This window comes from Gopherus evgoodei, chromosome 9 (assembly GCF_007399415.2).
Source record: "Gopherus evgoodei ecotype Sinaloan lineage chromosome 9, rGopEvg1_v1.p, whole genome shotgun sequence".
In the NCBI taxonomy this organism is placed as follows: domain Eukaryota; kingdom Metazoa; phylum Chordata; order Testudines; family Testudinidae; genus Gopherus; species Gopherus evgoodei.
In genome coordinates this window covers 30,986,484-31,000,386 of record NC_044330.1, presented here as the reverse complement: position 1 = coordinate 31,000,386, position 13,903 = coordinate 30,986,484, and the positions used below count along the sequence as shown (strand labels likewise).

At 37.0% G+C, this 13,903-nt stretch overlaps 1 protein-coding gene across 4 annotated transcripts in view; it reads right to left on the bottom strand.

Annotated features, from left to right (window-relative positions):
- Positions 1–13,903, bottom strand: part of PLOD2 (procollagen-lysine,2-oxoglutarate 5-dioxygenase 2) — an 84,204-nt gene that overhangs the window by 12,392 nt on the left and 57,909 nt on the right. For 3 of the 4 annotated variants that reach the window (XM_030576030.1, XM_030576031.1, XM_030576027.1), the window contains 6 exons: positions 10,123–10,227; positions 7,964–8,089; positions 6,601–6,742; positions 5,327–5,389; positions 3,223–3,336; positions 2,737–2,802 (listed from right to left, as the gene is read on the bottom strand). In XM_030576030.1, the coding sequence (XP_030431890.1) occupies positions 2,737–2,802; positions 3,223–3,336; positions 5,327–5,389; positions 6,601–6,742; positions 7,964–8,089; positions 10,123–10,227 (616 nt within the window). The remainder of the gene's footprint in view (positions 1–2,736; positions 2,803–3,222; positions 3,337–5,326; positions 5,390–6,600; positions 6,743–7,963; positions 8,090–10,122; positions 10,228–13,903) is intronic. The other variant, XM_030576029.1, reaches the window with a different exon arrangement.

Sequence of the window (13,903 nt, the reverse complement as noted above, 5' to 3'; positions counted from 1 at the left end):
TTCAAAAGGCTTGTTACCCTGTCAAAGAAAGCTATTAGGTTAGTTTGACAGGATTTGTTCTTGACAAATCTATGCTGACGGTAAGTTACCAGCTTATTATCTTCTGGGTGTTTGCAAATTGATTGCTTAATTATTTGTTCTATTATCTTTCCAGGTACTGAAGTTAAACTGACTGGTCTGTAATTCCCCGGGTTGTCCTTATTTCGATTTTATAGATTGGTGCTATATTTGCCCCTTTTCCAGTCCTCTGGAATCTCTCCCATCTTCCATGACTTTTTGAAGATAACTGCTAATGGCTCAGATATCTTGTCAATGATACTGAGTATTCTAGGATGTATTTCATCAGGGCCTGGTGACCTGAAGCCACCTAACTTGTCTAAGTAATTTTTAAATTTGTTCTTTCCCTATTTCAGCCTCTGATCCCACCTCATTTTCACTGGCATTCAGTATGTTAGAGGTTGAATCGCTACTAAACTTTTTGGTGAAAACTGAAACAAAAAAGTAATTTAGGACATCTGCCATTGCCACATTTTCTGTTATTGTTTTTCCCCCTCATTGAGTAACAGAACTACCATGTCCTTGGTCTTCCTCTGCTTCTAATGTATTTGTAGAATGCTTCTGGTGACCCTTTAAGTCTCTAGCTAGTTTAGTCTCATTTTCTGCCTTGGGCTTTCTAATTTTGTCCCCACATACTTTTGTTATTTTTTTAAATTCATCCTTTGTAATTTGACCTAGTTTCCACATTTTTATAGGACTCTTTTTGAGTTTCAGATCATTGAAGATCTTATGGTTAAGTCAGAGTGGTCTCTTGCCATACTTCCTATCTTTCCTATTCAGTGAGAGAGTTTGCCCTTGTGCCCTTAATATCTCTTTGAAAAACTGCCAGATCTCAAACTAATTTTCCCTTTAGATTTGCTTCCTATGGAATCTTACCTACCAATTCCCTGAATTTCCTAAAGCCTGCCTTCTTGAAATCCATTATTTTTATTGTGTTGTGTTACCTCTTACCATTCCTTAGAATCATGAACTATCATTTCATGATCACTTTCATCCAAGATGCCTTCCACTTTCAAATTCTCAACCAGTTCCTCTCTATTTGTCAAAATCAAATCCAGAACACTCTCTCCCCTAGTGGCTTTCTCCACCTTCTAAAATAAAGACTATTTCCAATACATTCCAAGAACTTGTTGGATAATCTGTGCCCTGCTGTGTTATTTCCCAAAGAGACGTTTAAGTAGTTGAAGTCCCCCATCACCATTAAGTCCTGTGCTTTGGATGATTTTGTTAGTTGTTTATAAAAAGCCTTATCCACCTCTTCTGCCTGGTTAGGCGGTCTGAAGTAGACCCCTACTATGTGTCAATCAGGGATATTTTAAGGGGTATCTCATCTGACGTCATCAAGTACCACCTAATATATGGTATTTGCAGTGAGCATTGCTTTGGGAGTTATTATCCAGACCAACTAAAGGTTTGTAGGATAGGGAATTTTAGTTACTTTAGTTTGATTTCTCTTAGGTCTTAGCAATAAAACTTCTCCCTTCCACCCCCACCCTTTAGAAGGCTCAGAGCCAGGCAAGCACTAATGTGAATAAGGCATGAGAGGAAGATAATGTTGTGCTGGGAGACCAGGGCAAAATAATTGACCTTATACAGCTACCCACTACACTTATTCTCCTTTTACAATTTTGTCAGGTGATTACTCAGGACTGGATTCTGCCACTCACACTAAGCACTACCTTGCTCCCATAGTACTCCAGTTGATTACAGTGGAACTACTACTCACTCACAGAGTAAGGCAATACTCAGCATGTACAAGGACGACCAATCAGGAGCTGTGGGACGTTTTATAGACAGGGAAGAGCCTCACAGTGGAGCGCTCTGGCAGAACAGATGCTCTTTTAGGTCTCAAAATGTGTGGATTTTTCTTAGTTCCATCTGCTGGGGTGTTAAACAGTGTCCAGTTTCATTTAGTAGGAACTAGAACAAAGCAATTTATCTGGGATAAATTTTAACCCAAAAGTTAACTCTAAACCCACCAACTCCCAGTCCCATGTTCAATGGTAAAGTCCTGCATTGTATGTTCGCGCTCCCTCCACTTATCAGTGTTAGGTAGAGAGCACTAAATCTGACACACTCCCCCACCCCGTATCCAGCTCTGTTTCTTCAAATTGCCTTTAAAAATATATATTCCTATTCTACAAACACAGCAGCTGTCTTCAATTCCCAAATGCTCTCGCTGGTATTCTCAATGTCAAGCTATTGTCAGCATAGCTTGAAGACAAGGTAGAAAACACAGTGGAAGTTTGCATGCTTGAATTGCCATGTCAGTCAACCCCATCTTCCTTAGTTTGTTTTATTTGGACTCCCCAGCTCATCAGTATGGATTTTATGACTCCCTGATAAGATACATTGTAGTTAGGTCTAGTCTGAAGTCTGCCAACTTGAATGTATGTATTCAAGTTTGATTTGGCATAAATGTCCATATTGATTCTTTTCCCCCCCCCCCTCACCTCATAAGCATCCCTAGCTCTGAGGGCCATCCCCTTACCCATACACAAAGTACACAGCTGCATGCTGCTCCAGCCCCTGCTCTGCCTCTTCCCCATGGCCCCTGCCCCTGCTCCGCCCCACCCTCACTCTACCCCTTTCCCCAAAGTCCCCGCTCCGTCTCTTCCTGTCCATGCTGCCCTAGCCATTTGTTTTTGCCTCCCTCATTTTAACAGTATTAATACTAACCTGTTCCACTAGATTTTCAGTGAAGATCTTTGAGTAGTTGGGATTTATATAGGTTTCCTTCCAGTCCTGAAAAGAATGATTTGAACAGATTAAACAGCTCATTTGTTTCATTTTTTAAAATGAACAAAAAATAGACATTAAAAATGAGTTTACTACTCTGCAAATTCCTTTGATTTCTTCCATTCAAATAATTAGAAACAATTAAGTAGGTTATTCTGTCTGTAAATTAACTCTTGATTCTATTATCTCAGAAAATATTTTGGGATTTATGGGCCCATTTTTGACTCAGATACACATTTCTTTTTCCAGATTATGAGTCATATTTTATATGAAATGCTGACACTGAATTTATTATGATGTGTGTGCCTCTTAGTATATTTTAATATTTTCCAATATACATTAACCATAAAAAGTTAGAAACCATTGTATGACCATATGGAAAATTATAAAACCTGTTAACAGTTTCATGCATAATGTGATATATACCACAGGATTTTCAAAAATCTGCCAGAGATCATTGTTGTAGTGGGAGGTATTGTAGTTGGCAGTTGAAATAAGTCTCCCAAAGTCATGTCTGTTGGTAATGTACATAAAGACACCCTGTATCAAACAAAGAAGAAAAATTATGTTAGCAACACTGAGTAACAGTAAGGATGATATTCGGCTTTTAAAATTTTATATAGCTACGCGTTTGTGTTTTGAGGATATATCCCCAGACATGTAGCTAAAATATGGTATATATCATTTATATTCTCTCTCTCACACTCACACACACACACACACACACACACACACACGTTTTAACTACCTCTGGGCTTGTTTTTTAAAGAAATCTTTAAACTTTCACGGGACTGTTTCTGATCACAGCCTGTATTACTGATTCCTAAACATGTATTTTTACTATGAGCCACGTTAAAAATGACATTTGGTATCATTTGTTTTCTAATCAAATTAAGGCAACAAATGTTTTGTAATGGTGCAAACAGTCAGTTGCAAAAGAAAAACAAATTTAATATTTTTTGTTTTTTTCTTCAGTAAGCCCAGAAAGACCATATATTAAAATGTTCAACTCTCTTGAAATACCTGTTTTCAAACAGAACTCTCTCATACAAATTAAACTGACAACAAAGTCTGGGGCTGAGGATTCTATCTGAAATAAATGAACCATTAGAAAAAAGGTTTAAGTACTGTCAGAACATCAAACATGCAAGTTCTGCACTGCTTCAGAACGTTTACTGTTAATCCTTTCGGTGAATTGACCTGAAATAAAAATATATCTGAAAACACAACGCATGTTAGAATTATGAGGAGGAATAAGGAATCTGTCAGTGAGATAAACACCAGAAATTAAATGTGCTGCTATACTGCTTCATAAACTAAAAGCTAGGATATTAACGGGGCTCCCTTGATCAGAATTAGCAGCAGAAAATGTTTGTGTTTAAAAGAAATTGGGTTTGTTTTTTTTTTAGTTTAACTGTTTTTCAGACCAAACCCTCATTTTACAAAGTTTTCCCCATTTTAGATGTGCATAACACCGAGCCATTCCCACTTGTTTGCTTGTATCTGGACCTCAGTTTTAGGACTGAAAGTGTTAAATTGCCAGCATGGTTAAATGTGCTAAACATGTGCTCAGTTTTTGGCTCTTATCAACACACTAAATAGCTGCAGAAGGGAAAATAAGGAGGGTCTGGCAAAAGTGGCTAATCAATGCTTATCACAACACTTTCCTACACAATATACCCTGGGCCCGATTCACCATGTTGTTGCTCCAGTTTTATTCAATGCAACTCTAATTTCAATAGAGTTACATCAGCATAAATATGGAGAAACAAATGTCAATCAAGCCCTTGGAGGAGTAAAATTTATTCTGGCTTTAGAACGATTGTGTATTTTTGAAATGAGGAAATACTGCTAGTATCTCTAGAACCAGAAGGAACTTTTTAAGTGCATCCACCACCCATGTGATTGTAACACACTATTCATGCTTGCTTCCTTTTCCTGAAACATGACATTGATGTAATGGACACATTGAGACCAGTTCTGCAGCCCTTCTCACATGTGGGATTAGCAATAGAACTATTCACGGGAATAAGCACTGCAGCATTTTGCCCAATGACTGCACAAACACAAGCTATAGCAAAACTGAACAAAGACTTTACAAATAAGACAGGCCAGAGAAACTTTGCACTTTATCTTTTTTGGTGATTTTGAGTAGTATTCAGAGAGATTTTTGGATCGTTTAACCAATTTTATTGCACTAATAATGCCAATAATTAAGCTGTAATGGCCTAAATCCTCAAAAAATGAGTAGCGATACTGGTTGTCTTGATTTTTGGGTGCCCAAATTCAGACATCTGAAAAGGAACTTGATTTTCAGGGCACTAAGAGCCCTCACTGTGAAAAATAAAGGTTCCTGAAGATGTCTTGTTTGGGCACCAAACATCAGCAGTTGCTTTTGAAAAATGTAACTTAAGACTAAAGAGAAAGATATAGCAACATTTTACAAGTAAGTGGAGAGAGGAGAAGGATTTTCCTGTGATAGAATGATACTGCATAATAGTGAAAACTAATGAATAAAAAAAAGCAACACCTTTGGGGGTCTGAGCATATGGAATGTTTCCGAAGAAGGGGAGCCTTTTTCCCTTTGAAAACTCTAAAATGAAGGAGAAGCATCACATCAGTTGACTGATACGTGGTCTCTCTCTCTCTTTGTCAGAGATGTATTAGGTTTTATGTTTCCACAGTTACATTAGGTAAATAACAGCCTTCAGTCAAAAGCTGATATTCCAAAATAGCTTTTACGGGCAGCATGCATCTCCAAGCAAAGCTCCTATGTACATGTTAAAGCTGTATCCACCAGCCCCTTCTTATCTGCTGCAATACAAAAACAAGCACGTACCAGATGGCCTCATAGCACAGGCTGAGAAAGAGAAAAAGAAGGCAATTCTCTGACGAGCCACAGAGTCAGATTAGTTTAACACGAGCACATGGTAAGCACACATTGCAATAACTGCTGCTTAGAAGGTTGAAAATAAGAGTATGTTGATTGGGCTGTTCGCTAGAATGAGTACAAACAAATGAAATCATGCCTTGTTATGGAGGGAATAAAAAAATTTATACTTGCCAACTTTTTCTTGTTCAATTCAGCAAGTTTTTTTCCAATGCTATAATGTCTGGAAATAGCTGTAGTTTACCTCTTATTTGTTTCTGTTCTGAAACTAGTGTAAATATCAGTACAAATATGGTTTTGCATATTTATACTCCTAATATAAATCAGTCTTCATATTACTGACAGCATAATACAAATATCAATAAATAGTATAACACACTTTAATAAGAGTATCATCATTCTGAAAACGGCTTAAATTAAGATTTGTATATTGACAGCTTCAATCATCAACTTTAACTATTCTCATTTAAATACAAAAAAGTGTTCCACCTAACTTGTTTTAAGTTCCAAATTGTGTAGATTAAGGACATTTCAAGAGAAATGGAGATACTCATTGATAGCTGATATATTAACAAGGCGGCCACTGAGTCTACCTTCATGTTAAACAATTGCGACAACAAGCAAGGTAATTTACAGCACCTATGAATTTTAATTGTATTTAAATAGAAAGCAATGTGCTGTCAGTGCACCAGTCCACTGGTCTGGACCAAAGCCACATGCTTCCATTGTATTCTTTTCAATTATTTAAAAAAAAAAAGTGCAAAAAATGCCAGTATCTCACAAAAAAATTGGCTAGTACTTTTAATAAGAAGTGAACACAATTCAAGATTACATACATACACACATGTAGCAAGCACATTAAAAAAACCCTGCATGTGCTATTTAAAAGCAAGTCATCCATCCATCCACCTTACCATTTCCCTGGCATTCCTGCAGAGTGCCATATCTGGATCCAACTTATCACGGACAAAATAGTTTCTCTCTCTCATCTCTGATCTGAGAGTCTGTCCTTTAATTAAGTATACATTAGCCATATAAGGGATATTCCAGACTCCTCTGTGAAAGAAGTCCAGGGGAAAAGATTTAAGACTATGAAAACTGGAATGTGTTGCATATTTTACAATTTGAACATTATTTACTGAAAAGACCAGGTAAAGTTCAAGGCAATGATGTAAGGTTCTCAAGATAGCTGAAAAACTACAGCTGGACTTGAAGGGAGTATAAGCAGTAATACAAATTTCATGAGCTTTTATCATGAAGAAAGTAATTCCACCAAATTCTCTAAAGTGGGTTTTAAATATATAAACACGTCCTTTTTCAGACTAGGTCAAGGCTATCAATGAAATTCCTTTATATTATAGCATTAAGCTACTCAGTGAGATTTTATGTTAAACACCCAACCGTAGCTTCTCATAGACCAACTGACCTCTTCACACTGATACCAGTGAATGCAACAGGCCCCAAGTTTAATTCAGTTGAGCCAATATCAACAAATAGGCCTCTTCATAGGACAATGGACTATTCTAAGTTTTGTGTTTTCCAGAGGCAGATCTATAAAATTAGTACATAGCCATAAAGGAGTATCAGGCCAACAAGACTTTTTTGAATTGTCAGGGCCAAGTAAACAGGCATTGGAACACATGAGAATCAGGCCTCAAGTAGTTTAAAGTACATTCATCTTGGGGAAAAAAGTTACTGTATGTGAAATCAAAGTATTTCTCATCTGCTTGGACTTTAGACTAACATTTCTGGGCTGTTCTAAGGATGGAAAGCAGACAGCATATAATGGAACAAATATTGCTGTTCCAAAAGTGGTTATTAATTGTAATTTCAGCTGCTGATTAAATATTGTGCTTGTCCAGAAAAGATGGGAAAAGACTTTACTTGTTACATATTTGATGAAGTGTCACTAGATTATTTTTTGGCATAAATTCACAGTGGCAAATTAACAGTATAACTCCTTCAGTTTTTGCAATTAATTACAGTTCATTTTCATAGCATGATCATATTCAGTACTGATGACCATCACTTATTAAATGCGTGTGTTGTGATAGTACCTAGGCCCTCATTGTGCTGGGCACTGTATCTTTCTATTCCAGGTTGCAGAAACAGAAAGTAATCGCATATTATTGAAGAAATTCAATGTAACCGACGTTAACTGTTCAGAAATGCTCTCTTTTCATGGAAAATACAGGTATTTGCTGGGCAAGGAAAGAATGTGTCACTAACTACTGTACAATGACATCTGGTGTTAGTGATTATCTTAAGGTAACTTACACTCTGTTCCCTTGGACAATATCCACATAATCTTCTGAGCGAGCATAATAGCCATCAGGGCTTAAAGCACCCCAAAAGTTGGACCATAGCTTCCCATGGCGAGTTACAAGCGGAGCAATTATCTTTCTGTAAAAACAAAATATTCAATAAGAAAATAAACATGAACTTTGATTCTGCTAGCATTAAAACAGATGTAAGGCTGCATGTGAACGTCTGCTGGGTATCGATGGCGCCTCTCGCTTCTGCACTTTGACAGAGCCTCAGAATTGAAGGACCATCAAATCATCAAATCTAGAAGCAGCTGTTCTATATTTGAGCTGATGGGAAATATTTTCCATTAACTGCCAGTTTCCAAACCTCTAGCCACTCAAAGGTGAGAGCAACAGACAGGAATTCAGCTGCCATGCCCTAGATCCCTATAAATCATGGAGTTTTCAGGCAGAGGAAAATACTCTTGTCCTCATTCTGCAGGCAGAAGCAGCATAAATGGTCACCCTTTAACTAAGCTTAGCTAAGGATTTGTAGCAGAAGCAACAACAACAAAAAGTCGAGGACTTTGATTATGGAAATTATTCCAAATGGAAAAATAATGCAGCAGATATTGAAAACAGAGGTGAGAAGGAAAATGTGAGGTGGCTAGAAATGGTAGCAAAATAAATGGACCTTTTATAAGTGCTGTCCCACGTAGGCCTGTTTTGTGAAACTTGTGCTACTTCTGTCTGCAGCATACAGGGTTCTACACTTCTCTTTTACAAAAACAAGCAATTTCAGCAAAGAAATATAATCAAAATGACATGCCAGCTATGCCTTTATCTACAACTCAGTCCTTGTCATTAGGTATGACAGTTTCCAACATATGCTGATGAAATGAATACTCTGCCTGTTTGTCTGACCCACCTGAAAAGCCTGGCATTATCACTCAGGGCCAAATCCTGCCTATTCTACTCACATGGGAATTTGTGGATTTTCATGAGTAAAGCAAGCAAGATTTTGCCCTAATGTAGGGAAAAAAAAACAAATATGAGCTGTGAATAGTAGTCAATATTGGATCTTTTCCGGAAATTGTGAAAAGCTAACAAGTTTTATTCCTATTAGTATCAGATGTCAAAGTTTAGTTTGTCTTGTATCTTCGAGAAGTTATTTAACAATGAGAAACAGCTCATAAGAGCAAAACCAATAACGTTCTCTCTTTTAAAAACTCCAAATACTAAGACTGAAACAAGTGGGCTTTTTTTAATGCCTGAATTGTACAATTTCTGATCAGTCTTGGAAATCCCGCTTCATGTAACAGAAAGCAATGACACCACACAGCAGCCTTCAGAATGACTTAGACTCTTGGATGCTCAGACTGGGAATTGCTGTTTATGCATATTCTTCTATGCAAAACATTTTGCAAATGGTTAGCTCCCATGCTTAGTATAAAGAGTGATAATCAGTATATCTTCATGGTCAACATGGACTAGATTCACAAGGGGACTTTCCTAAAATTCCTAAATTTCAGAATCAGGCCTCATTAGGATATACAAAGCTCCCATCCAGTTACTGCTGAACCCTGTAGGTGCCGAAACTTGCTTGATATCTATGTTTTTTGTAGTAAAAGGTGCCTGGGTGCTTATGTTTCTGCCTCTATACATATACATGGCATCCTCACTCTGGACATGCAGATGCTTAGGCCCCACAGAGATTCCTCCACCTAACTGGCCCGCAGGGCCCAATCCAGTGAGCATGCTCAGGTCATCTACCTTTTTCACTTCAACATTTTCAAGTGAGAAAGTGTTTCCATTAACCAAATAATTAGGTCTGATTATTTCCCCCCACCCCCACAGAACTCAGCATTCCTTTAAAGCGGGTTTTTTTGTTGTTGCCGTTTTTGTTTGTTTTTTTTAAAACGAACAAGCAGCCAAGATTAATTACAGAGTTAAAAATGTTTGCCATTGGCATGGCTTAGTGGTCTATTGGCAGCACAGTTTTCAGTAACATGATCACCTGATGCTTCCTCAAGTAGAGTGGAATGCTGATAAGCTCCAGAGGGAATTGTACCAAACTTCTCTTACAATAATGCAATACCATAGAAGGGACAAGTAAAACAGGATTCTGCAGAGTACTTCCAGACTAGGAAAAATGAAGATCTCAGTCTGTAAAACAAAGATATACTGAACCTGTTTTGCTCTATCAGAAGTCTTAAAGTCTTCGGGTTTGTCAGCACAACATCCGCATCTATGCTGAAGTAATAGTCACATGCTTTATTCTGGCGACAAAGATCCCTGCAAAGAGAGAAAGCAGCACTTAGCACAATCAGTAAGTACATCCTTATGTGATGTTAAAAATAAGTTTATGTGAAAAACTCAAGCACATCTAATAAATACTTGATAAAACTTTTCCAACTTAGGTGCCTAAAATCATGTACTGAAATCCACATTTGGATGCTTAAAAAATTAGACCCCTTTTATTTATTCTGGTGCTGAGCAATCTCCAGGTTCTGTTGTCTTCAGTGAGAATTGCAAGTGCTCAACATCTCTGAAAATCTCCAGTTTTCCTTTAGGTGACTAAATATGGATTTAGGTACTGAAGTTTGGGCAGAGTTTATTTCAGTCTATTCATTTTCTCTGTCCAAAGCTTTGTAACTCCACCATAAAATTCATTTGGCTTTGTTATTAGAAAATAAAGCCCCAGCTAAATAGCATAGGGATTTTTATTTTAACCAACATTTGAAAACAATCCATATAGATTTTTTTTATTTTAAGTAGCATATCACTTAAAACAAAGTAGCAGCTTTAGGTTCATTTTTGAGCAGACATACTCAGAAAAAACTAATTAAGTCTCGTCAAATAAAATTTTGCAGGCAATTTGTGGGACTTCAACTTTATTTTTACAAAATAAATTGCCAAAGTATTCTGTCAAAACTGGCTGTGTGTGTCTTGTTTTAAGAATCCTTCTTACTGTATTCAAATATATTCATCTAAATGACAAGCTACTAGACATTTGAAGAGCTTCCAAGTTAACATATACCCAAGGTACTAGTGATTTATTTGGAAGCTTTCAGAAATATTATATTACCTTAAATAGAAGGGAATTCATTTGTAACAGTTACAGGAATATTTTTAACCAACAAAAAACCCCACAAGAATCTTTCAAAATTAAGGCAGCAGTTTGGATTTCCTGACCTTAGTCTGAATCCTTTTGTTTTTTTAATTTCTTCCTTTCATTCTCACTATAATATGACAGGCTGGATCATTGGGGTAGAGATTATCTTTTAATTAAGAGTTTCCTGCATTTCTGGAATTTTTGTAGGAAACATGGATCTTACCTATGCACTTGCAAACACCACCAACAAAACTTCTAGAGAATTTTATAACTTTGGATTATACATAACATGGAGTTATAAAATTTCTCAATAATAAGAAAGGAAACCTGCTCATAATAATGAAATTCATATTTACTTTTCTTAGACTTTCATCACAGCCTAGTAGCTTTCGCTAGGAAATACAAATAATAGATACAAATAAAGATAGTCTTTCTGCTTCAGAATATTACATTTTGATAATAGCTTCATATTTAAGGACACAGATATGCTACGATAACACATGACCTTACTCCTTAATTCAAGTAGGAGATAGGGATAGCAGTGACATATAAGCTGCTTGCCGTTCAAAGGTGCTTACCACCTCTAAAATTAAATCATATGCTTTTTAGCTTAAACTCCTCAGGGAGAACTTCATTTCCCTGGCCTCAGTACATTCGCTTAGATTTATCTTAGTAGTATAAACGTGAAAGTTGAAAAGATTTTTTTTTGTAAACAAGTTCAAGAATTTGTTTTAAAGCAGCAATGAGAAGTGGTCAATAGGAGAAGACAAAGATTCTAAGAGGATTAAACTACTGTTTAACTCTGCTTGTGAAGCACTGGTTTATCTTAGAAAAAGGAAAAAAAGTCACTGTTTTGTGAACAAAACCTTCCACTGAGACCACGTGATCTTGAAATATGCTAGTCCTAACCCACAGTAACTTGTTGGGAAGAGACATAATCTGTTCAATTTTCTCTAGCAAACAGCCATTTAAAATGTCTATAAGCATGATTTGTATTCGAAATTGAGGCAGTCTATCATTTTCTGTCCTTCATAGTTTGGAAAGAGAATGGCAATCCTGGAATAGATAGCAGAACACCTTAGGACACATTCAGACTTCTCTTTATGAATACTGCAGTTTGAGAAACACCTTAAAAATGGTGCCTAGTGATATAATAAGATGACAACATTCACCTCTCTGTGCAACTTATGAAGGACAAACATTAACCATCAGTACTACTGGCCATTTGGTGATTGTGAATTAACCAATGCATTATATAAATTTAGTAATTCCTGCTCAGTTGGAGCTTAATTGAATACATGGGGTGACTTTTCCATAAGATATTAATAGCATATAGTTTCGACCATGCCATAGTTGTGTCACCTAGAACTACACTTAGCAATTTCTGAATATCCTTAGTGAAATCTTTTGACTCCTTCAGAATAGTATATACCAACACTTTTGTCCCAGTAGAGGTAAATATATCTAACCACACAATGAATAAAGGGCTAACTTTTATTTACAAAATAAAGCCTGAGGAGCAGAACTACTATAGTAGCTCTACTACATCCTGAAAAGCTACTAATGCCTGTAAAAATTCCCTGAAATGGAAAGGGGGAAGTGGGGAATCACCCAATAACAAGATTCTAGGGATTGATAATCCTATAAGGAATGGAAACAAATTACTTCTTACATTTGTTATAGCCTGAACATATTCATCGTAATCTCTAGAGTTTTCTGTTATACCAAAATCTACAACAGCTGGTTAAATCTGCTCTCCAAATTGCACGGGTGGCTACATCCAAGTTCACAGTTGAACTGGAAAGTGGGAAAAAAATGACAGTAAAATATCACATGTTCCTTGAAGACAAGGTTTTTTAAAAAATGAACAGAAATTCCAAGAGATGTGCATACACAGGCGGAGTGCTCAGATGACTTTACATCTTCCTCCCTTCCACTCTCATTTTGCTTCTACAATTGGTGCAAAGAATGTCATTTTGTGTTCCTGATACATTACATTCTGGAATTATATCAAAAGCCACTGCCATCAATGCACCAATCATACACAGCTTCAGGTCTTTTCAAGGACAGCTAACACTGCCACCCAGTTGTCACAATATCCGAAAGGTTAGTATACAGTTGAGTTGGAAAGCAACTCAAACTTATCCCAAATAAGACATAAGAGGTAATGGGGGGAACAATCATTTTAGAGATCTAACTAGGAAATTTACCTCAACATCTGTTGAGGTTATCTGGCCACCAGCCTTCATGGTTCTGACCTCCAATCTCTATGGTTTTGGGAGTCCTACTGGACTCATTGATCCAGAACACTCAGATTGCAACATCGTCCACCTTTTCTGGCTAAGTAACTGTGTTCCATGATTATATCAACTCCATGTTAAATTTCTGCAACTGATTGTACCTAGTGATGAAAACGGAAGTCAAAAGGACATTACTGATAGACTATCACATGGTGAACTGCCCCTTAAATGTCATTAAAAAAAATTAAGAACACATGACAGTGATGTCCATGCTCAGGATCCTCATAAAACTAGATGAAACTCTCACCCTTGGTTCTGATAATGGGCACAATTGAAAGCAGTGGGGGAAGGGAGAGGAATGTAAACCAAATGAGTGAGGTTGGTTAAACTAAGGAGAAGAGTAACGTTCCTGGAGGAACTGTTACGTAATTCTTAATTTTGTACCAGGGGTCAAATAATGGGCACACTAGAAGGACAGACAGAAAAACGAAAATCTACCCCATTTAATGAATGTGCTGTGCCAAAAGATTGCCAAAAGCAAAAACAGGAAAGTCACAGGACTCTGCCATAAGTTTTATTTCTTAGAATGGCCAGTAGGACTCATGCATACCCTTTC